Source organism: Lipophrys pholis, assembly GCF_963383615.2.
Source record: "Lipophrys pholis genome assembly, chromosome: 5".
Lineage (NCBI taxonomy): Eukaryota > Metazoa > Chordata > Actinopteri > Blenniiformes > Blenniidae > Lipophrys > Lipophrys pholis.
In genome coordinates this window covers 4,239,936-4,263,304 of record NC_137628.1, presented here as the reverse complement: position 1 = coordinate 4,263,304, position 23,369 = coordinate 4,239,936, and the positions used below count along the sequence as shown (strand labels likewise).

Genomic DNA, 23,369 nt, shown 5'->3' with positions numbered 1-23,369 from the left:
ATGTTGCTTACTCGGAGGTAGTTGAGGGTGGAGTTCGACAGGCCACATCTTGTGATGTTTTTTGACAGCTGGTCCAGCATCTGTGGGTCCTGGGCCTGGGACATTAACGGAACAGGATAAAGAAATAAGCCAACATGTGAGTGTGCGGGGATTCTGGTTTCCTGTACGTGTACTCACGTGCATGGCCAGTATACTGCGAGGGATGAGTTCACGGTGTTGTCTGATGCTGAAGTGCCACGTCTTTATCCTCATCATATCGTCAAACATAAACTCCAGGTACAAGCGGCCTTCTACACACACCTGCACAAGTTAAAGAGGCCGGGGGTCAGACAAAACTATGTGCAGATGTGGATTAATGTCACACAAAAGCTGCAGAAGCTGGTTTTTCCACACAAACAAAAGGCATCCAAGAGCCCATAAGCAAACACACCTGTGTGAACATGGGTTTTCCATTCTGAGTGACCATGGTGCACTGATCACAGTCCAGGGAGACAAAGTTATTGTGAAAGGACTCCTTGGGATGTTTCAGCACGTAGTAGAGCTCAGTGGCACCGCCTTCAAATATACTCCGGAAGTACCTCGGGATTAACGTCCGGCCAATTGCTGGGTAGCAAATACAAAAAGCATCGTCACACCAAGAAGACATCAGGAGATTGTAGAGGGGTTTTATATAGTGCCAGGTAGAAACTAATCACATTGTCAGAAAATGTAATAAGGAATTGTACATTTTCATTCTAAATATAGCAATATGAATCAAAGAGCCAATAAATTAAGTACTTTACACAGTAACAGGTGAAGTATTTACTTTAATGCTATCTAGTTTGTTTTCGCAGAACATTAAACATCAGACTCCAAAACCATACAAGTCTTCTTCATTGTTTGTGATCCAATACTCAGCTCCAGGTGTAATTAAGAGTTCTGTCAGGTGTGCACAATCAACAGTGATGTGGTGATCATGTTGGCGGGATTACATGCCAGTTTACAGGTCCTGGCAGTTGTGGTTAACAGGTTAAAAAGCTGCATCTCAAATGCTTCAGGTAGAGGAGCGGAGAATGAAGATATCCTGAGCCAAACTTGCTAGACAGGAGATCTGTGCGAGGAACACACGTCCATGATCCACGAGCACGAGGGATTTAAAACGGTTAGCAGCTGTTTCAATCCACAGGATTTTAATGTTTTTATTTTAGGAAATAAAATATATGCAATGCTGTTAAACATAAGCATTTAGAAATAAAGGACTGCTCATCATCAGTGTTACTTTCTACCACTGGCTGTCCAACATAAGGTCTGTGGGCCAAAACTGTCCCGCAAGAGGCTCCAAAGTGGCCAAACCACCAAGCAAATGGTGAACATTTCAAAAAAGACAATGATTTTTTTTAAACAAATTTCCTAAGAGCAGTGGACACAACACAACTCCGAGATCCAAGCTGAGAAATCAGCATGACAGCGAGCCAGCTTGTTGCTCGAAGCCAGGCTGACTGGGTGAGTTTGTAAAAACACCCATAATGCAACAGTTATTGGAGAAGGTTTTTTTTGTTGACATTTAACTGAATTTTGCACCAGAAGGTTTCATTAAAATTGGCTTTACATTGAGATTGTAGTAAATTTCAGTAGTAATTGCTTGGTTTTGTGAAAATAGATATTTTCATCATGTATACTCTTGATACTGCACCCCAACAAAGAAAAATAAACATTACAATTTAAATTTTCTAAGTTATTATGGCACTATTTTACTGGTCTGGCCCACTCAAGATGAAATTGGGCTGAAATATAATGCGGTCAGATATCTTCTACAACGGTAAAACCCTAAATGTTCCCTTTGAGATGCCGCTTGAAGCAAATCATCTACATGTGTAATCAGAGCCAAACAAGTAAAAAAAATAATAATAAATTAGCGCATGTAAACGTGATTGTTGGCATTAAACAACTGAGCCATAGCTTTAAATGTACGAGGCCTGTTTTTACTTGTTCATTGTTCTTACTGTAGCGTTTGGGTCCATCCTCCAGACAGAAAGTAATGGTCAACATGGCATCGTCCTCAAAGAACTCTGTAGTAAATGCATCCCACCACAGGTTGTCACACTCCTGTGGGCCGAAGGAGAGAGAGAATCAGTTACCAGCACCATGATGTCTGGACATGTGTTGGTGTGTATGTGTGTGCATACATACCTCTGTCCAGTTCTGTAGCCGTTTGTTGAGCTCAAATATTCTGTAGTCTGTCTGGTTACCATATGGTGTGTGCCTCCTGAAGACCAAAAAAAGACAGAAGGAACCGTCAACAAAAAGCTCGTTTTTAATAAAGAGCATCCAGTCTGCAGTGGGTTAACAGCTCTCAAGTCTTTTTTATTTTAAGAGCTTAACAGCAACATACTTTAGCCAATTTAAAGCAGTAAGTGTAAAATGTCTGTTTCACTCAGATAACACATTTTCTCACAATCTTATCTTTGTTTGAGTTATTGCTGTTTTCACACCAGCTGAAGATAAAGAAATATACAGCCATCTTACCCTATTCCTGGCTCCAGGTATGTGGGAGGGTACATTGGAGTGGGACTGCAAGAAACCAGAGACGGGGACATTATTACACTCGGCCACAGTGCTAATATGCCCTCCTCCAGAAGCTAGTCTGTCTTTACAACCCTGGGACACGGGCCAAACACGGCACAAATTGGATGATACAAGGAAACGGTAAATAACACGTCTCGGATACACAGACACATCTCCCAACTGCAGCTGCCACATCTACTGCGGAAAGACAAGTGCGGAAACACAAAACACACTTGAGCAGAGTGTAACCTCTGACCTTCAAGAGCAGCACTCATCAAATCAACGGCAGCGCCAAGCATCAGGGTCACATCGCACAGCAGCAGCCCACAGTGGAGCTTAATAGGTATCTACCTGAATGATGTGTCGTGTTAACTGTGGCACAATAACATCACGTCGCACTATTTCTTCAAGGGCGGTTGGATCAACCCTCACAAAAATAATGAGACCACTGTCACTAACATATCTGTGCGCATGAAGGGATATTCCCAGAAGAGTTTTAACAATGGAAAATGTGTCATAAACTTCTGAACCAGAATCTGGCAGAATCTTATACAGCCTTGCATTAAAGCCATCATTACCACGACACGTGAAGCCTTGTATAAACAACGTTTTAAGTGAAAATGCATCGTTTTTGAATTTTTATTTCTGAAGTTTTGCGTTAAAACGACAGTGTCTTAACGCAAGATGTCAAAGATGATGTCTGTTCACACCGAAACGACAGAAACGCTGAAAATATTGCAGCTTACATTTTGGGCCACTAGTGGGCACTGTTGTTTGTTGTTGAAATGAAACCACTGTGCTTGCAGAGAACAATATGCTATAAACAATAACAATTGGAGTACACAGACATTCGTATAGACAGACGACCAAATTGGATTGTTATTACAGTAACTGTCTACTATAAAACTACCAAGTCCCGGGAGAATATGGACTGGGACTCATAAGATTCTGGATGCAAAAATTGTTCTTTTTGTCCATCTATTGAGCATGTGCAGAAGAACTATTTACTGTGGCTCTGGTATGTGCGCAGCAGCCGCATTTCTGCCGCCTGCACGGGAACAGACCCGGGCGTTTTCAAAAAAGTTGAGTTTTCCCGCATTTAAATGTCGTTGAAATGCCGTCGAAAAGCTCCACCTTGGGAGCCGTTCTCAAAAGGTTGCGTTGTTAGTGGCTCTGAGCACCGAAGTGTGACCAGACGTCCAAAACTCAACGAAAGTTTTGCATTGTCACTTGAAAACGTTGCGTAAACAGTCCCTGAATCACATGGAAAGCATAGATTGATCAAAAGTTCATTAACCCTGCCACTTTTTAACAAAGTTAGCCCGTTCTGGTTCTGAATGCAGTGCTGGAAAGTCACAAAGTTGTGGAGCAGAGTGTGTTTGAAGGTTTAAATGATGTAGAGCGAAAAACAGTGTGGTTGTCTTCAGAGCTAGACTCCCTATAAATGTTTCATATTAAATGTTTCGAATTAAAATACGGGGTATCCGACAGGACAAACATGCAGTCAGTAGGAAACCATGACAGAACGTCAAGTTTTAAACCTTCAGTTGTAAAGCTTATGGAGAAATCAAGAGGGCAAGTAGTTATTTAGAGCTGATGGAGGCTTTGCATGAAATACAGAATGTCAACATGACCTGGATGACTCCGTATCGTCACAAAAAAAAATAGAAAATCTGATGTTTATGATGCTGTCTGCTCTCAACAAGTTCCAAATTAGATTTATCAGTCAGATGAAGATACAAAATTTGGCTCCCAGCTCCAGCAGTGTACGATTTGAGCTACAATGTTCCCACATCACTTTGTACAGCTACAAAAAGCAAGAGACTAAAAGTTATTGTACATCCAAACATCTTGAACCCACTATTGTTCAAATAACTTGGGAACCTCCTGGACACAAACAAACCGTTACTGTGCAATTTGAATTTAAATACGGCTCGGCTTATTGTCTTCCAAACTACTCACAGCTGTTGACAGCACAGACTAACAACTGGAGTCTCCGACAACGTTTCTGACAGAGTGCACGAAGCAGCTCCCAAGTAATGATGCAAACAAACGAAAACAATGACATCCCAGCCCTCGAAACCACACAGAAAGCAGAAAACTCACCCCACGTCTCTGTCCAGCATGGTGCCGGGGTGGAAAGGGGGGAAAGTGCTACCGTTGGGGGGCTCCTTAGGGGAGTACAGCTTGAATGACTTGGAGGAACAGCCTGGAAAGAAGTGAGGACAAAAATTAGAAAAACACAAACGTAACGCTTAATTCAAAGGTAAAAAAGAAACTTAGAAAAGTTTGGTTGTTAGGGGTTTTAGACAGAAGACTAATCGATGCGAACACACATAATGGGAAAAATTTAAAAACAAACATCAAATTACCCAGAAAAGTTCTCATTGATGCTAAAACCTTAGAATACTGACGGACAAAACAAAGGTGCTGCCGCCGAAACACACGGAAATGACCTGAATTTGTTTGGCTTGGCTGCATTTATTGACAGGTTCATCCCAGGAGCAGCAATCCTGTGAAAATGTAAATCAGGATGAGGAAGGAGCTGTCTGCTCTACTCAAACACAAACTGCTGCCCTCCATCTACTCTGCATAAATTCGCTATAAAATATCCAACGCCAACAAGCCAATATGGAATCCACACACATAAAAACACAAATTGATGGCTCTCGCCTGCACACACAGCTCCACTCTTGCTGCCACTCTAATTGCCCGGCTCTCCTATAAAGGCCATCCAGGCGTGGCGGCCTGGGGTCATGACCCCTGCTGTCACCATGGTGAGGCCCCGCCTCTTTAATGTCTCTGCATATTAAACACATCTATGAGCCTCTGTGTGCGTGTGTGTGTGTGTGTGTGTGTGTGTGTGTGTGTGTGTGTGTGTGTGTGTGTGTGTGTGTGTGTGTGTGTGTGTGTGTGTGTGTGTGTGTGTGTGTGTGTGTGTGTGTGTAATGAAAGATGTACATGTACAACCACAAAATGTTTGTGCCCCAAGGACAAAGCAGGGAAGTAAAATTTTAAACGAACTCTGAAACAATCAAAGCACTACCGCAATGGCGTTGGAATATTTCATCGCAACATAAACCTGCAGCCAATCCTGTAAATGCGAGTGGAAGACAACGTATTTATTTATTGAGGCAACTCACAGACTTCACACTGCAAGTTGCTGGAATACTTTCCCTGATGTTTGGAAGCAAATATGTGCTTAAAAAACAACAACTCATAAACCAATCTCTTCAGCATGGCTTTGTACAGCTTTCTAGACTTATTCTTAAAACCTTTTGCTAACTTTGATTTTACTTTAGAGTTCATTCCCACTTTGTGTTGTCAGTTCTACTTTTCAAGATCACTTATTGGCTTCTCCTTGTTTCAGTGCTCTGTTCGCTTGTACAGCACTAAATTGAACAGAAGCTGCTGTACAAATAAAGTCCGATTGATTGACAGGGGTCACAGTGATAAATGTCATGTTAATTTTTTTAAAGAATCAGTCACCTATTCAAGGATCTATTGAAAATCAATCTCCAGTTCAATAACAACAGCTCAAATTGAAGTGGATGAGTTATGTGCCAACATGTTTTTTATCTGGTCTCTACCGTGTGAGAAACAAGGGTTAAGGGCTACCATAGCCGTTCAGACATGAAGGTAAATAAATCAGAAAACACCACCAAAGTTTTCCATCAAGAGAGCAGATCTACAACACAAGGTCTTAATGTTCTCAGCGGGAAAAGCTATAAAACATCCATCGCTCCGTTTGAAGCGCTGCCTTCATTGGAGTAAAAACAAGCTGTTTACTACGTGAGCCAGCAACACTGTGCTAAGGGCTGGATGCACCGCCAGAAGATTGATAAATAAATAAATAATCAATGGTTATGTGTCCATTAGTTGTTGAGAGCTCCATTAGCTCCTCTCCTCTCCTGTTAGCGGTTAATGACAGGCAGTCACAATCACATCAGCTGGACTCCACTTCCTCCACGGGGAATCATGTTCCTCTCTCTTACAAGCAAACACAAGTCACTATATACATAACACAAGCTAAACATGCACACATCCTCTCATCTGATTCCAAATCTAATTCAGCCGAGCCTATTCTAAAGTTGCAAACACACTCAAAACTGAATACTTTTAAATTAAGAGAAAAGTTCAGGGAAATCAAGCAAACAGCAACACGTGAAACATCAGCAGCTCCTTACCCTGTGAAAGTGTGTTGAACAGTGTATGTAAAACTAGTATATCGTACCAAACTCACTTTGATAAGTGTGAAACCGCCATCATATCACATCTGCACCTCACTACAACCAGTTCTGTCTGAAAACCAACACACTCGGGGCAGTCCTATCCTATTTACAACAGAAACTCAAACCTTTATGCTATTCATAAAAATGTTCAATCATTTTGCACCCCTTCATGGAGACAACCAAGAGCCTGGCTTTGATTAAATCCCACTACAGAATTAACTGTCAAATCTAAACCGGATTATCCCATAGACACTTAACATTCATTAAAACTTATTTTTTAATTTTTTAATCTGCACGTCAATTTCCATGCATTTTAATGAAAGGGATAAGGTTTCACAAATAAGATACTGTGATTGCAATCATATTTAGCATTCACAGATTAATTCTTTATATATTTGACAGGCGATGAAGTGGGATATTGGGTCTAAACAGGTTTTTCAGTTAAACGATATATTTTAATTAATCCTTAGTATTTTTTGAGATAATCTCTCCAGGTCGAAGTACATTGTCTTGTTTTCTACATGTGAAACCACTGTGCATGATCATATTCTCTCATATATCATAAAGGTTTCACAAATGTGACAGTGGATTTCATCAGATTTAAAGCTTTAGTCAAAACACGCTTTTGGGAACATTACATTAGCAAAAAAAAACAAAAAGAAAACAAAGGTTAATCTGTCGCTGTAACTTAGGTTGAGTTGAGTTTTTCCCTCTTCAGACGTGGAGGTACATTTCAGCATTAAGTCTCCACACACTCAAATCCAGCCAGTTTTAAAGAAGTGTCCTCTGGACTGAAGAAGCCTGTGGTGGCAGTGGACTGCTGCCACCATGGTGCTAAAGAAGTGTCCAATCCGAATATAAACCACAGCAGCCTCTACTCACATCAACACAACAACACGAACTTTTAAACACGATTCGAGCTCCATTTGACTCCTATAAGACAAATCTGTGACATTAGCAGGTGACGAGACAAACAGTAAAAGCAGATTTTGAAGTGAGGCTGAAGCTTACAAAGGCAATTAGAAAGCGCATACTGCTAGCATGTAGCCGCTAGCTCAGCTGTGACGTGAAAATAAACGTTATTTCCAGGGATTCCGGGGGGGGTGGTAACCTCGGTTTGAACAAACGATGAAGTTATACAAGCATAAGCAGAACAGTGTGAACACCCGTCGCTTCTTTACCCACTCAAGAGTTCACAACACAGCTCTGTCGGCCTGCAGCAGCGGCTAACTGGAGCTAGCCACAAACAGTGAAGCACTTAGCCTCGCTGCTAACGCCTTTAGCCTTAAATCCCTTTTCACCGAGAAAAAAAAAAAAAAACCTGGAGAAATTAAAGCCGCGGCGCGTCGGAGAGCCTCGTTTTAATCGCCGGGGCGGCGAGGCGTTGCACTGGAAGTGAGTGTTTTTGGGGGGTTAAAAAGCGAGGCTTTACCTGCGGAGAAGTCCAATGAGAAAATCGCTGTTTACAGATCCGTGATGATAGACGGTGTGTACGCTCCGTGCGTAAAGAGCGATAGGCCCGCTCGACGGCGGCTGGCTGGACGCAGCGTAGCCTCACAATACGTCCCCCTCACCGGGATCAATAAAAATCCTCCTCAAACCGACACACTGACGCGGAATCACGCCGAAATTGCGGGAGTCGGTTGGTTATGTTTTGTCCCGCATGAGGCCTTGTCAGTGGGCTGAAGCCTGCTGTGGGTTTACATACGGACCCCGATGAGCCCTTTGTTCACGGGAGGACATGAACAATAGCTGTAGGCCCTCCTCCTCCTCCTCCTCCTCTCCCTCTGCAATGCATTTGCTCCTCTCTCCTGCCCAGCACCGCCAGCCACCCTCTCTCTCTCTCTCTCCCTCTCTCTCTCTCTCTCTCTCTCTCTCTCTCTCCTCTTCCTCCTCCTCCCCCACTAATGCACAACTGCACATAAAGGTTGTCTGGTAAGCATTTTTCCCTTCCTCCTCCCTGCATCCCATCCCATCCTTGTAACTGACACAGATGGGAATTGGCCTAATGCAGCCGAGTGGAAGTGTGTGGAAAACAAAGATCATGCTGACTGCAAAGTGGTTTTCACGTTCGTCTAATTAGTGCACATCATATTGCTGCAAACAACTGAGCTGAAGACAGTGACAGCCAGCACCAGGTCAGAGAGGCTAAGATCATCCTCCCCCTCTCTGTAGGTGAGCAATATCTAAAGTAGTGATGCAGCTATAAATGAACAAGCTCATGTTAGTAAGTGCAAACTAAACTTTGAAAAGTTTTGCAAGTCAGCGAGTACAACAAAACCCGTTGTCAGAAAGTGTAGTGTTGCTCTGAAATCACAGTCTTATTGAGTTTTCTTCTATCGTTGGGGATAAATGTGACACTGGTGTTTGGGAAAGTTGAGACCAGTTTAATTTGTCCCCAGAGGTTTCAATACATGTCTCATCAAAGATGCACAGCCCTCAAACCTCCATGCATATACAGTAGAAAGTCATTCAATCATTGTTTTCTTCTAGTTTTGTTCCGGAGAATCAGAGTTGTATTTATACTGTGCCTACATTATAGCTTTCAATTATTTTGGAATTAGATTTCTCTAACTCATTTCATTTTGTGAATTATTTCAAATACAAAGGAATCATTAGAATAGAATAGAATAGAATAGAAACATTTTATTAATCCCAGAGGGAATACTTTTAGAATGAAAAAATAAATACACCCCCCAAAAAAAGCTTAAAACATATTGAGATTAAATGTCTGCTTTTCAGTGTATTTTCTAAATTGCAGCATCTAAAATATTCTATACTTAATAAATCCATTATTCTATTGTCATGCATACTCTGCAGCTCTGTTGCAATTATTTACTGCGCAAACATGCATATTATGCATTTCTTAAAATGTAATCTACTTATTTTTCAATTCGTCTATCTGCCACTTTATTCAAGTCAGGCTTGCGGGAGGCTCGATCCCGACTGACTATGGGTGAAGTGAGGGTAAACTCTGGCCAGGTCACCAGTCCTTCGCAGGGCAAACACAGACAGACAGACACATTCACGTCTATGTGCAGTTTAAGAGTCACAACTAAACTTCGAATGCATGTTTCTGGGAAGAAAACTGTAATACACAGACAAAACACACACAAGGAGAACATGTAAACTTTGCAGCACAAAGTCCCTCAAGCCTGGTTGTTCTCTAATATGTCAACGTTTACTTCCATCCCTGTCGTCTGTAATCCTATGAAAATATATCGATTTTGATTTAGTCCAAATGAAAAACAAACACTTTTTCTATTCCTGATAACTGGGGAGCAAAAAACACATTCATGGGCCTTGAATATTTTACTGGCAACATTTTTAGATTTTGATTGATGTGTTATAACGCTTCACTGTCTATCACGTCAAACTTTAGAGCTACAAGTTGACAAAATAATGGAGAATTTGTCAATAACTGAGCATCAGTCATTCAACCGTATGATTCAGATAGGATAACTGTGTCTGTATGAATTCTTTCCTCCTCTTGTAGAGGGACACTCTTCTTATAGTGTTTTATCAGATGCAATTTCCCCAGAAGATTGTGATTCTCAAGCCTGGTCGTGTAGACGAATTGATAAGATTTCATGTTGTGAGACATTTTTGCAGAACCGTTTCATATTGTCATTTTTAAATCAGTCATTTATGGTGGCAGGCCACAGTACTGGTTAGTAATACTCTTTCCTGGTTTGGGGGAATCTCTGGGTGGACTTTGCATGTTCTTCCTGTGGATTTGGTATTACAGTTTCCTCCCTCAGTCTAAAAACACAGATCTTTTTGACAGTCCCGTCTCTCGGTGTTTCCCCTGTGGTTGAGGGTGTCAACTGACTTTTTCGACAATCAGCTGGGATCAGCTCCAGCCCTCTGGCACTGCCAACCTGATTTGAATAAAGCCGGATGGTTTCAGTGGTCACACCACAATTTACCGAAAGAGTTGTGTACCTTTTTTTTTTTTATTCTAATGATTGCAGAACAACTTGTAGTATCAAAAACAACTGTTGTTATAAAGAAATTCCTTTTTATCTGGCAGTAAAAGGATCCTTTGTTGTGTTACAGAAGTCTGTCCTTTCACATTTCCCAATCCAATGTGATGCATGCACGGCAGCTCAATCAGTCAAAAGCAGATTAAGATCCCAAAACAAAGCTATGACATGAAGATAAAACACTGGCGTTGTTTACAATTAAATGTGCCTTCGACTTTATACAATCAACTGTCTCTGAAGTGGGACAGTAAATCCACTAATATTAGGAATCTCCTCTTTTTCCACCCTCCTTCTGCAGGCTCGCACACACACTCACACACACGCACACGCAAAAACACTAAGCCAAAAGGAGAATCCCACCGGCTTGTAAATCTGCTTAAATCGCCTGAAATTATAATCAGATATTCAGATCACAGCCAGCGAGATTCCACCCATATGGCCAAAGTTGGGATATAAAAAGAACAAGGAGTATTAGGTTAGCAGTTGTTCATATATTCATGCAAGTGCGTGTCACATCTAATCTGACAGACAGAATGCAGTATCCATCCCTAAAGGAAAGATATAACTTACAGATGATCCCACATCCAGGCTGAAAAACGGTTTCCTTCCAGCCACTGAAGGACTTTGCTCTCATTGTGAATACTTAAGGACGCTGCAGCCGCCGGCGCTGAGCGAGGCTCTGATTTATACACCACCCATGTACACTGGGAGGGAAAGCACAACGTTTCATAAATGATTTATTCGCAAATTAAGCTACTGTTGTGAGCTGCTCTGTGGAAACAGTCGGCTTTCACAGAGGACGCTGGTGCTGATCGGTAATGCTGGAAAATCATTATGAATTTCAACTGCACAGTTTGGATACAGCAGCAAAAATAAATTGTGGATGCAATAACCTTTATCTGATTTTGAAAATATATGAGATCCACAAAAACAAAGAGGGGACTTGTGGCTTCCAGCGAAAGTCTTTAGGTAGAATAGAATAGAATAGTGTGTGTGTGTGTGTGTGTGTGTGTGTGTGTGTGTGTGTGTGTGTGTGTGTGTGTGTGTGTGTGTGTGTGTGTGTGTGTGTGTGTGTGTTAACCACATGGCTAGAACTGATCTTGTGAACACTGACGGCCTTGCAGACTAACATCAGCAATACTTTTGTTGTTGTTGAATTATCATTATTTTTCTTAGTTTGTTGTGTTCCAATCCCGTGGTCGGCTGCTCATTCCCCCATGTTTCCCCCTCTATGTGTTGAAGTGCCCTTGGGCAAGACTGACCCTCAAAGTTGCCCCCATTGCTGTGCAAGCACTTTCCATGGCAGCTGATGTATGAGGCCCCGTTTACACTACGAATACGAGTGTATCCACAAAACTTTCTTTCCTTTAGGGGGTTCCGTTTACACAACACCGGTGTGTGGATCCACTGTATCCGCAAAGGTTTTTTTTCCCAAGGTATAAAGATTCTTTCACTATTTCCTCCTGCAGAGATTGTCGGAGGCTATGGAGCGCTCTTACTGCGCATGCGCATATCTCTCCCCCTCCCTCCTCTTCCTTCTGCTCATCCACTTGTAAACAAACATGGCGGACCGTAGTGGTATGACTCGCTCGTCCGTATTCTAGTTTTATCCTCCATGTCAGTAGTTTTATAGTTGAGACTCCTGATAGCATCTGATACGTCAACAGTCCACACGGATGTCTGGTTCTTTCCATTTTCTTAACGTGTATAGCGTTTTGTTCTCTGCACACGTTAGAGTGATTTCATTACAAAATCAAGCAACAGTGCCCTCCAGTGGCCCGGCATACTAACCACATCGTTGTCAGTGTGTCCGCTGCTGCAATGTAAACACACTCCTTTTTTTTAACGGAATAGGTGTTGTCATGTGAAACGCTTCTCGTGTAAACAGAGCCTGAGTGGGTGAATGTAACTGATCGTGTAAAGTAAGACTGAAAACGCATTCTGTGTTCATTTTTAACTCTCTGTATAGTGTGTATGTAATAACACAAACATTGACTTCATAACTTGGAAAAAAGCAGATGAGATTCTTTGAAGATGAGCTTTCTCATGCTTCAGTTTGTTTTGCAGATGGTAAAATTTATGTTTTATGCAGATTTTTAAGAAAGTAACATGACCGCATTTACAGTTTCACATATAGTTTTGTAGTACAATGCTTTAATTTTAAATTGCTGAGAGGTGGCTGGATGTATGTTCGTCTTAGTACGACAGTGGAGTAGTGACATGTCTGGAGAGTTTGCCAGTTTTATCTGGGGTGGATTTCGACACCTTGCGACGCAACCCTAGATAAAGTGGATTTATGGATGGAGCTTGATAGATAACCAGTAGATTCCGTCACCTTTCCTCCATCATTCACTACAGTGTGATATATCTTTGGACAATTTTCTCACACCTTTGTCCTGTGTTAACCACAGACGTGAAAGCAGTACACTTAAAATTTGTATTGAGGTACAACTTCTGTTACATCATTGAATTATTCTGAAACACAAGTAAAATTGCTTTTGCTTAAAAAAAAAAAAAAGTATAAAGTACTCAAAGTAGTTGTTCCTTTTTACCATATTTAATTGGATTGTTGGTGGATTAATGTTGCCTTAAAAATATCTACAATAAAAGGACAAACAAAAAAAGAATAGATATAAACATTGAAGATAAAGTTATTGGCAACAAAAGTGCAAATCAAAAGGTTTGAGTATCAACTCACATTGTGAGCATACTCACTAGTATCTAATGGATTTAAAAGTGGAAGAATATAATACATGGTCTAATTTCACTGAAACATGAGTAGAATGAAAAAGAAAACTGACTGAAATACCCCAAAATACAATAATGTGACGATTGATGGTTTTCACCCCTGGTTAAGTAGGGAATTGTTTCTTTGTTCAAAAGGATTTGAACATCTTCGTCACATCTGCTAAATGCAAACAGTCACTCTGAAGAGGAAAGTCTGACGTCTGAAAGTGGCGGCACGTTGAAGTGCGGCGTCTCCCGAGCCAGGCGCGGAGAGGATAAGCTGCCGTGAGGCCCCGTGTCTCACACGACCGGTGACAAAGATGCTCGTGCTGAGTTTATGTATGTTGATTTGACCATGGTAAGCCTGTGACACGAGCACTTCACAGCTCGCGAGGCGGCTGTCAGTCCTTCAGCACCATCTTTGTGTGTCTGGAGCCAGGGGGAGGTGTGCTCACTGCTAGCTTAGAGTGTGTGTTGTGGGTGACTTATGAGGATTTGCCTATCTTACATTTGCTGGCCCCTGTCACCATGGCAACACGAGCAGTCAATGCTGACACAACCGGAGAGAGGCTAAGAAACATCCATGGAAATGGACACACAAGGGTTAATCCTGTGTGCGTGTGTGTGTGTGTGTGTGTGTGTGTGTGTGTGTGTGTGTGTGTGTGTGTGTGTGTGTGTGTGTGTGTGTGTGTGTCTCCAAAGCTCACCCATTGAAATGGTACATGACGAGGTTAATCCCCAGTGTGTGTGTGTGTGTGTGTGTGTGTGTGTGTGTGTGGAGCAGGGTGATGGAGAGGAGGCGGGGGTGGGAGGTGTGTCAGGATAAGGCTTGAAGGGCTTACACACACCGTCTCTTTTGCTCTCAGGCATAGGGCAGGCCTTATCTTCCACCAGCACCCCAACCAGTGGGGCCCACACACACACACACACACACACACACACACACACACACACACACACACACACACACACACACACACACACACACACACACACACACACACACACACACACACACACACACACACACACACACACACACACACACACACACACACACACACAGCCGCATAGCTCTCACTTCACCAGCTATCCTCATTTTCCAACCTACAGTTGCACGTTCACACCTAAAGCCATAAATCCATGTATAATAAGTGATTAAAGCTGGCACATGTGGCGGCTGAATAAACTCCTCAAGTGCACAGTGAGGTATTTTCACTCAGCTTACACTTAAAACCACAACTGCAACATGTTCAAATTCACCTTTGTCAAAGTCAATTAAAAAAAGCAGAGCAGGTTAAGGTTGTAACAGCATCTCTCTGCATTCTGCCAGAGATTATGTGCATGAAAAGAACAGCCAGACGTTCTCTTTCTGAGCGGGATTGGTTCTTTTTATGACCTCTGAGGGTTTTGTTGCTGAATCATCTGAGAGAGACAAGAAGGAAAAAGGTTTGGCAAGACAGACTTACCTCCTTCAGATTGTAGCTGTTCTGACATCGCCATTTTGTCACCTACAAACGCACTTTCACAGCTGCACACTCACAGACTGGCTCTGTGTTTTCATGCCTCTCCCTCGCGCTGATATCTCCCATGTCCAGCCTGTCAGGCTCAGGGGCACGAGGAGGGGTGAAAAGGATGCCTACAGTGTGTGCGTGCGCGTGTACGTGCAAGTGTCACTGGGTGTGAATGTGTGTGGCGTGCCACTTCCACTTACTAGTCAACAGGAAAGTGAATGGCACATCCATCTGCCAGAGTTCTGATAACAGCCATCCCCGTCACCCTCCCTTCAACCACAGTCTTAACAGCTGATCTGAGAACAGCCTCATGTTGGTGTGACTGCTAAGAAAACCTTGACTGAACTGATCCCAAACACGAGAGCTGACTTCACAATGACTGGCATCAGTTAGGACTTGTTTTCTTTCTCAGTTTTTTTCTTCTTCACCCAAACAGGAATGAAAACAAACTCCTCCTGCTTCCTGAGCCGGCATTCACTGCATTTCTTCCTTCAAGCGACATGTATCAGTTCATGGCGTCAAATTCATGCTTTAAACGGTCTGCAGGGCTCTTTTCCTCTGTTCACCGTCTGGCAGGTTTTATACATTTGGCAGCTCGGGCTTCTTTACTCTCATCTTTGGATCAGATGGAGGGGCAGAGATCTCGCTGTTTGATTCAGCTCTGATAAAAGATCCGAAAGACAATCTGCCACTTTGGGACGAATGAGCTCTAAGTGAGCAGGCTGGCCAGCTTTAGATGAAAGAGGCCGAGAGTCAGAGGAACAACTCAGACTACAGTTAATCTCACTCCACCGAGGCAGCTTTTAACTCCAAAGCAGAACGACTTATGTGCAAAAATGTGAAACACTGTCATCGATTCAAGCCCCCCGGGTCATTTAAAGCAGCTAAAATAATCTCCAACTCATTCGACTACAGCATAAATGTATTATAGGGAGTTGAATTCTGGTTTGTCATGTCAAACAATTGTATCTTTAGTGTTCAGACTTGACACTCTTAATGTCACAGTGGTGTGATGGTAAGTACTCCCCCCCCCCCCCAACTGACAATATCCCCAGGTGGATTACAGGTTTGGGGCCGTCCTGTGTGTGGTTTGCATGTCACCCCCTGCAGGGATTTCCTTCAACAAATGAAATGTGAAATGTTTTGTTAATGGCTTCAAGGTGGTGTAGTGGTTTGCATGTGAATGTGAGCCTGTGTCTCTGTGTTTTCCCCCATGACCAACCTGTTGAGGATTTTCCATCACGGTCAGTCCGCTGGGATCGGCTTGAACGCCTTAAGGTGCTTAAGGTGTTATTGTTATTGGACGGATGAACGTGTCTTTAGAGACAATTTGCCACGATGGAGGGAACCGCAGGCTTTACGATGATATTTGGTGGTTCGGTAAATGTCAAGAAGTCCCTTTGTGTTGGTGACCTTAGTGAATCAAAACATAAAATACTGCAAAACAACAGATGAGCATTGATTTTTCTTTATACGTTTAAGATCCTTGATTTATTATTCATCATATTCAGTCGAAAAAGCTAAATCACATTTTGTGTTTTTATGAATTGATACTTCATTGTCTGCATCTCTTATCCGCTGATCAAAACATTTCTAATCAAGCTCTTGTTATGCGTGAGTACTTCTATTCAAGACTTAAAGTGCATTTTATTCCCTTTATCAAATGCTTTTTATCCGTGATGCATCACTTTGACATCACTGCACTGGTACTTTTACTTAGGTTAAGGATCCAGCATTTGTTTTTTTCTCCGGCATTTCTTAACTGTCAGACAGTAAATTGTTATTGACGTGGCTCATTTGCAAAAGCAAATAAAAACACCGACTTTACATAAAAGCGCAATATAATCAAAGCTGTTATGCAAATGCAGTAAAAGTGAATATAAATGATGCTGCTGGAGTTATTCAGAGCTCCATTTCTCTCCTTCAGCTCCACTCTCTGATCTCAGGGCTTCACTGCATCATTACAGGGCAAAAAAAACCCAAACCCTGACCTACAATCTGAGGCTGTCCTTTGATAGCAGCCCCCTCTAGTGGCCGTGGCGAGTCGGTGTGTTTGTTTTCATCCTGCCTCACAGTATTTTCTCCCTCACTGGGTGAATTCCCTACTCAGGATTTTCTCTGGCAGGCGAACAGAGACACACTGCAACAAGGCAAGTTCAGTGCGTCACACGTTATCACAGGCCAATGGGTGAAGGGATTAGATAAGAATAAGGCTCAACTGTGAGCCGGCTTCAATCTAATATACATCATCAAAAAGAAAGGAATATTGAAATGAATAATGATCAGGATTATCACCCATCATCTTCCTCAGTGTCGCTTTTGCCCCCTGACACTGTCACTTTTCAGATGTGTGTGTGTGTGTGTGTGTGTGTGTGTGTGTGTGCGTCTGTGTGCGCGCGCGCGTGTGTGTGTGTGTGTGTGTGTGTGTGTGTGTGTGACAGTGGCTGTGGTGGCGGCTGGTGTCAGCTGACAGATGTGTGAGTGGAGACGACAGTGCCCTGATGCTGCGTTCTCTGTTCTCTGGGAGCCATTTTGTCTGTCTCTGATCTCAGAGTCAGGTCTGCCCCCCCCCCCCCCCCACCGACACACACACACACACACACACACACACACACACACACACACACCCTCAGCCAATCACGTCACCGCTCAGCCTTGCAGAAACATAGGAACACAGTCTGATCTCTGTCTCACCCACTCCTCCTCCTCCTAACAGTGCTCATCTCCCACTCTCCGTCTCCTTCCTCGGCTGTGCTGCTCTTTGCCTTTTCCCCCCCGTCCTCACCTCTCCTCTCTCCTGTTTTCTCTTCCTCGCCGCCCTCCCACCTCCTTCTCATCCTCTCTTAATCCACATCTCTCCTCAGAGTCTGCTCACTCCCCTCTCTCTTCCCCTCTGTCACACCCTCCTCCTCCTCCTCCTCCTCTTCAGTCTCTCGTTGTGCAACCCGTTTTTAAACAGCTCAGCCTTTGTGCGTTTTTGTCTGTTGCCATTTCAGCCGGAGCTGCAGTCTTTACTCATTTTCCTCCAATCAGGGACACCATGTGACTCTCTGCATGAGAGGGCACAGTCCCTTCCCCCTTCTCTCCCCTCTCTCCCTCTTTCCTCTCCTCCTCCTCCTCCTCCTCCCTCCTTACACTCCCCCCTCTCGCCTCATCCAGCCAGCCAGCCAGGCAACATACGCTAGCAATCACAGGAGTCAGAGAGTGAGAGGAGGCGGGGGGAGGGGAAGGAAGGCAGGATGGAGGTGTATATGTAAAGCACTTTGGGGCGATTTGCGCGACCTGCTTTTCGCACTGCCGAAGTGATTGATCCATTATTTGCACATAGATACGCCGATTGCGCTGCCTGACCCTAATGCTAACTCCAACCGTAATGCTGACTTAAACTCTGATGCTAACCCTAACACAAACGGTAACGCTAAAGGCCCCTCCGTCCACGTGGGTGCCAAAATCGTCATCCGCCCAATTTTTGTGACTGCGCGGATTGTGCGCGCCGACCGTGCACGCGCCAGAGCCTCGTGGGCCGTGTGAGGAGATCCTCCGTCTTCCCAGGCGTACAGTCCCAATTTAAAAACAATTAAAGATAGCCGCGACCAGAAGTGGCGATATTTTCAGGATTGTTACACAGAAGTGAGCCCAGAGTGTAGAATGGATGCAGTCGTGTGCACACCCGCCGTCTCCACACGGTCTGGGGACACGCAATGCAGAAAGTCTGGACGGGCCTTTACCCACACATTAACCGTAATACGAACGCTAACACTAACGCTAATCTTAACCCTAACGCTAATTTGTAGCACTGCGCGATCGAGCGATGCTTCCGCTGTCGCCCGCTATGTGCGCTGATTAAGGATCAATTATTTGGTCAGCGCACTCAGTAGGTCGTGTCCATCCGCCAAATGCACGGGACGCGTAGTGTGAAGAATGAAGTGAGAGTAATCAGAGGATGAAGGTGAGACAGCTTGTGGGGGGATGGGTGAGAAAACACGGGGGGGGGGGGGGGGTGTAAAGTGAGGTCAGGCAGGTCAACCTGGAGTCTAAATTGACCACGAAGAAAAATATCTGCAGCTTCACCGAGCCAACTGTACAATAAGTTCATTTTGTGCAGCTATTTCCTCGTCCTCTACCCCAATGTTTATGTCATCCACATGTTGGGGCACATGCTGCGTGTGTGCTTATGTACACACACGCCTATGCGCACGCACACACACTCACGTACGAGCTCCGAGCCCACACAAGAAGGGGGAGGATCCCTCGGTGTTGAACACGGCTCAGGAATGTAAACAAGGGAGAACGAGAACGGGTAAAGACAGATTTTATAGTTTCATCATTTACATATGATATTGTCTTTGATGATTCACAACCGCGGGATCTATCAAGCCTCTCAGACTGTCGTCAATGAATTGCAAAGGTGAAAAAAAAAAAAAAAAAAAAAGGGGCGGGGGGTAACTTGGCAGTAAATGTGCAAATTAACCAGCAGTGCTGTAGGGTCGAGCTTTGGGTTCATTTGCAGTTGACACGAATGAATGGAAGCAATTGTTCCATATTTGGAGCCAGTGTTTACTCTGCTCTTCAGTTACCTCATGTTGTATATATGTGCATGTAGGTATATGTGACCTTTTATTCATCACGCACATTGTGCAAGCAAAAAAGAAATCAGCCTCACGTTCAAACCCTCACGTTTGACTTTTAAAACAAATCGGCGTGACATCTATAAAACCAATAAGAGGGGTTTCGGAAGCTCCTCTACATGAACGACCTATTTGAAAAGAGTTCAGTCGAAAAAAACAAGAGGGACGAGGCAGAAGAAACAAAGAAATGGAGGCAACAGAGAAAGGGAAACGCCAGGGAGAACAATATGAGAGCAAAAGTAGAGCGCACAAGAGTGCAGTCATAAGTCTTTTTGGAAATTTCCATGACCACGTTGATTAAGTATGCAATCTGACCGCAAGATAGCTAAGGCTCGGTTCTAAACAAACGCTCCCGCCTCTGCTGTGCAGCTTGTTTAACGGCTGAGGTGGCAGCGTTTGCCTTTGTAGCATGGGGCACTGCGCACAGATTGAAAACGGGCGCACACAGAGACACACATGAAAACTGTGGTGTGCATGCTGTTACATTTAACACTGATGCACCACATTTCCCGGTGCCATTGTGCGATCCAGACAAATTGTTATCTGCTGTGTCGGGGGACTTTGTGCCTGCCGCTGATACTGAATCTGCCCGGTTTGATCAGAGTGCCAGTATCTCTCTACATCGTTCAGCTTTCAGCTTCAATCCCGCGTTCGTCCATTCATCTGCCTGAAGGCAGCAAACTGCGCGAGGCACCGGGAGCTGGCATTGTCTCCCAGCGTGCTCCTCCTAAACTTTCCGCCTTTAAAACGATCCGTCAGCGAAAGAGTTTCCAAACCACAAAACATGGGACCAGTTAGTTTTCCATCTTTGTAATGACTAAAGTCGAGACTGGCACCAGGGAAATGTGATCCTGGCAGAGCGTTTGGCTGAACTTTTCTCTCCACATCCCGCCGGCTGCTTGAGGCCTGACCACCGTGGCCACTGTGGCCTGGTCAGCTGAGAGCGGAGAAGAGGCTTCATCAGGGTGATACAGCACCTCATGCATCCACTCGCAGCAACTTAAGACAACTCCATCACACTTACTTCCTCCCTTTCTCCTCCAGCTGATTATTACACGGTAGAGTCGGAGTCCATCTATCATGATTATGAATACGTTTTGAGTTATAGGATTATATTTCATTTGATACACATCCTATCAGGACTGCTACATAAATCGCTGTAACACTTGATAATATATAGGGCCCCGAGGCGCAGTAGCGCTGGGTTTATTTCTTACTTTTATTCCTCTTGTTCTTTCCTTCTCTGTCTGATTAAAGTCAATAAAAAGAGAAGAATTATCTCTTTGCTGTCATCCGCTAAAAACAACAGTTTGGTAGCAGCGGGGAGTTCCTCAGAAGTCACACACCTCTCAATATGGTGGTCTAATATGACGGATATCACTGCCTCCAGGTCGCTCTCTGTGGCTCCGCTCCCAGATGGCCTGTGGCTGTTACTCAACTTTAACCAATTTTTATTAAAAAACATGGCGACAAGAAACAGTCGGACCGCCAAACTGTTTCTTCCACCGCTCAGGAGACAGAGACGTGAGAGGAAAAGGGTGGAAAAAAACCCAAAACAAAACTGCAAGAAACAAATAAGCAGGAATGCATGATTGCAACATGTGAGGGCAAGGTCAGTGTGTGCTCCTCTGCCTCTCAGCTGCTCGTTCGCTGACCGTCTTCCAACCAACTCCAGGGGACCACTGGTAAAACGACATGGAAACTCCCTAACAAGCCTATCATACCCCCATGTCATGAACAACAGGAACAGGAGTTCCATCTTTAGGGATGCTTAAACTTGTGCGCCACTTAAAATCAAAGTAGAAATGCTGCAGTGATTAAAAACTGCTGCTGCACCTGATTGAGATGTGTCTGAATGCATCGGCCCCTCTCTTTAAACGACACACTTCTGCTGAACGAGCTGCAAAACATCAAGCATTCATTAATGAGTCTCGTGTGGAAAGAGGTGCAGAATCAATCCGGCGAGCCTTTGATCCGGGCTTGTGATCTTTGCCCTTTTAAATGCCATTCTTTGATCCTTCTCTTTTCTTGAGAGGGCTTTAACAAGACTTGTACGGCGGGTAAGTGAGTGTAACATCTGTGTCGACTTTAAGGAGAAGTCTGTAGTTAACCGGAGCCATGAGTCGGAAATCATCCGCAGGAGCAACAAAAACAACAACTGGTGGAGGAGAAGTTGCATTAGTGGTGTCATAGCAACAACTTCATGCCCAGATGTGCCAACAGACATCCCCGACGTTCGATCTTAAAGCTGAACAACAATATGTGCGCTTTCCTGTTCAACTGAGGATAAAAGTGCAACTACAAGCAGACTACACGCTGACCCATCTATTCCAGTATTTTCTCTGCTCTTCATCCTCTCAGCCATCACAGAGGGCAAACTCCCATGAGCCTTTGCAAACAGAGCCCCAGGGCCCCGGGGCACTTCTGTCCCCCCCCCCAGCCTCTCTGCCCCAGTCACGCCACGGCAGTGGCTGCACTCACCAACCAAAATTCATCCACAATAACAACAACAGTGACCAAGAAAAGTCAGCGGGTGAAAACAGCGGCGGCGGCAACGGCGGCTGTAGGGCTGTCGTTAACTGCAACCATCACCACAGCAGCTACTTACCGGGACACGCGCAGCCGCCCACGGACATCTTCTCACATGTCTGGTGTGAATCCGATCAGAATGATGGTGGAGGTGGTGGTGTCTCTGTTATCCCTGCTCTCTTCCTCTCTTCTCTTTCTCACCAGTCACTGCCGCCACTGAGGCTGCTCACATGAGCGTCTGTTATCCCCACGGTGCACATACACACACACACGCACACACACACACACACACACACACACACACAGAGAAACACACGCACACACACAGAAACACACGCACACACACCACCACCAAGGAGCAAAGAGAGAGACGAGGGAGGGAGGGAGTGACGACGAGGGAGGAAAAAAGAGAAAGAGGGGAAGAAGAGGTTAAAAAAAGAGCACACACACACACACAAAGGATCAGATTCTCTCAGTTGTAGCAGTACACTGTGAATCACACCATTTGTGTGTGAGAGATAGAGTGAGTGTGTGTAAGTGAATGTGTGTGTGTGTGTGTGTGTGTGTGTGTGTGTGTGCATGTGTGTTCTGGAGTGAGGCAAATTCTGATCCTGCCTCTGCTCTGCCCTCATCAGCCCTGCAAATTACAGCTCAGGTGGGAGGAGAGAGGGAGGGAGCGAGAGGGAGGGAGCGAGAGGCTGAGTACCAGAGAGAGAGAGAGAGAGAATGCGTGTGTGTGTGTGTGTGCGTGTGTGTGTGTGTGTGTCAGCAAGTCAGTGAGAGAACAAGGGAGAGAGGGAGAGTGAGGGAGCGAGGGAGAGTAGACTGTCAAAGTGACCTGAGAGGCAGATTTGAGAGAATAACAACCATGTGATGTGGGTCCTTTTTTCTCCCTTTAAATATGTAGAGGCTGTTTTTCACTGCTGCTACTAGAATAAAACACACACGCACACACACACACACACACACACACACACACACACACACACACACACACACACACACACACACATAGAGAAACATGAAGCTTTAACTGATCCTCAGGAAATCTGGTTGCGTGTGAGTGTGTGTGTGTGTGTGTGTGTGTGTGTGTGTGTGTGTGTGTGTGTGTGTGTGTGTGTGTGTGTGTGTGTGTGTGTGTGTGTGTGTGTGTGTGTGTTGTAGATGTCTGAGTGGCTTGTTACCATCCAGTGAAGGTCTGCTACATGG

The 23,369-nt window shown here is 44.3% G+C and overlaps 1 protein-coding gene across 3 annotated transcripts in view; it reads right to left on the bottom strand.

The window, feature by feature from the left end:
* ldb1b (LIM-domain binding 1b) overlaps positions 1–22,729 on the bottom strand; it is a 28,699-nt gene extending 5,970 nt beyond the window's left edge. Inside the window, exons 1-8 of one of the 3 annotated variants that reach the window (XM_080464708.1) lie at positions 22,240–22,729; positions 4,651–4,753; positions 2,506–2,550; positions 2,170–2,245; positions 1,983–2,085; positions 431–603; positions 178–300; positions 12–95 (exon numbers count right to left, since the gene is read on the bottom strand). In XM_080464708.1, the coding sequence (XP_080320834.1) occupies positions 12–95; positions 178–300; positions 431–603; positions 1,983–2,085; positions 2,170–2,245; positions 2,506–2,550; positions 4,651–4,753; positions 22,240–22,267 (735 nt within the window). In that variant the 5' untranslated portion in view covers positions 22,268–22,729. Of the gene's footprint in view, positions 1–11; positions 96–177; positions 301–430; positions 604–1,982; positions 2,086–2,169; positions 2,246–2,505; positions 2,551–4,650; positions 4,754–8,208; positions 8,600–14,958; positions 15,080–22,239 lie in introns of those variants that run through there. The other 2 variants (XM_080464707.1, XM_080464709.1) reach the window with 2 other exon arrangements.
* Between the last annotated feature and the right edge of the window lie 640 nt (positions 22,730–23,369).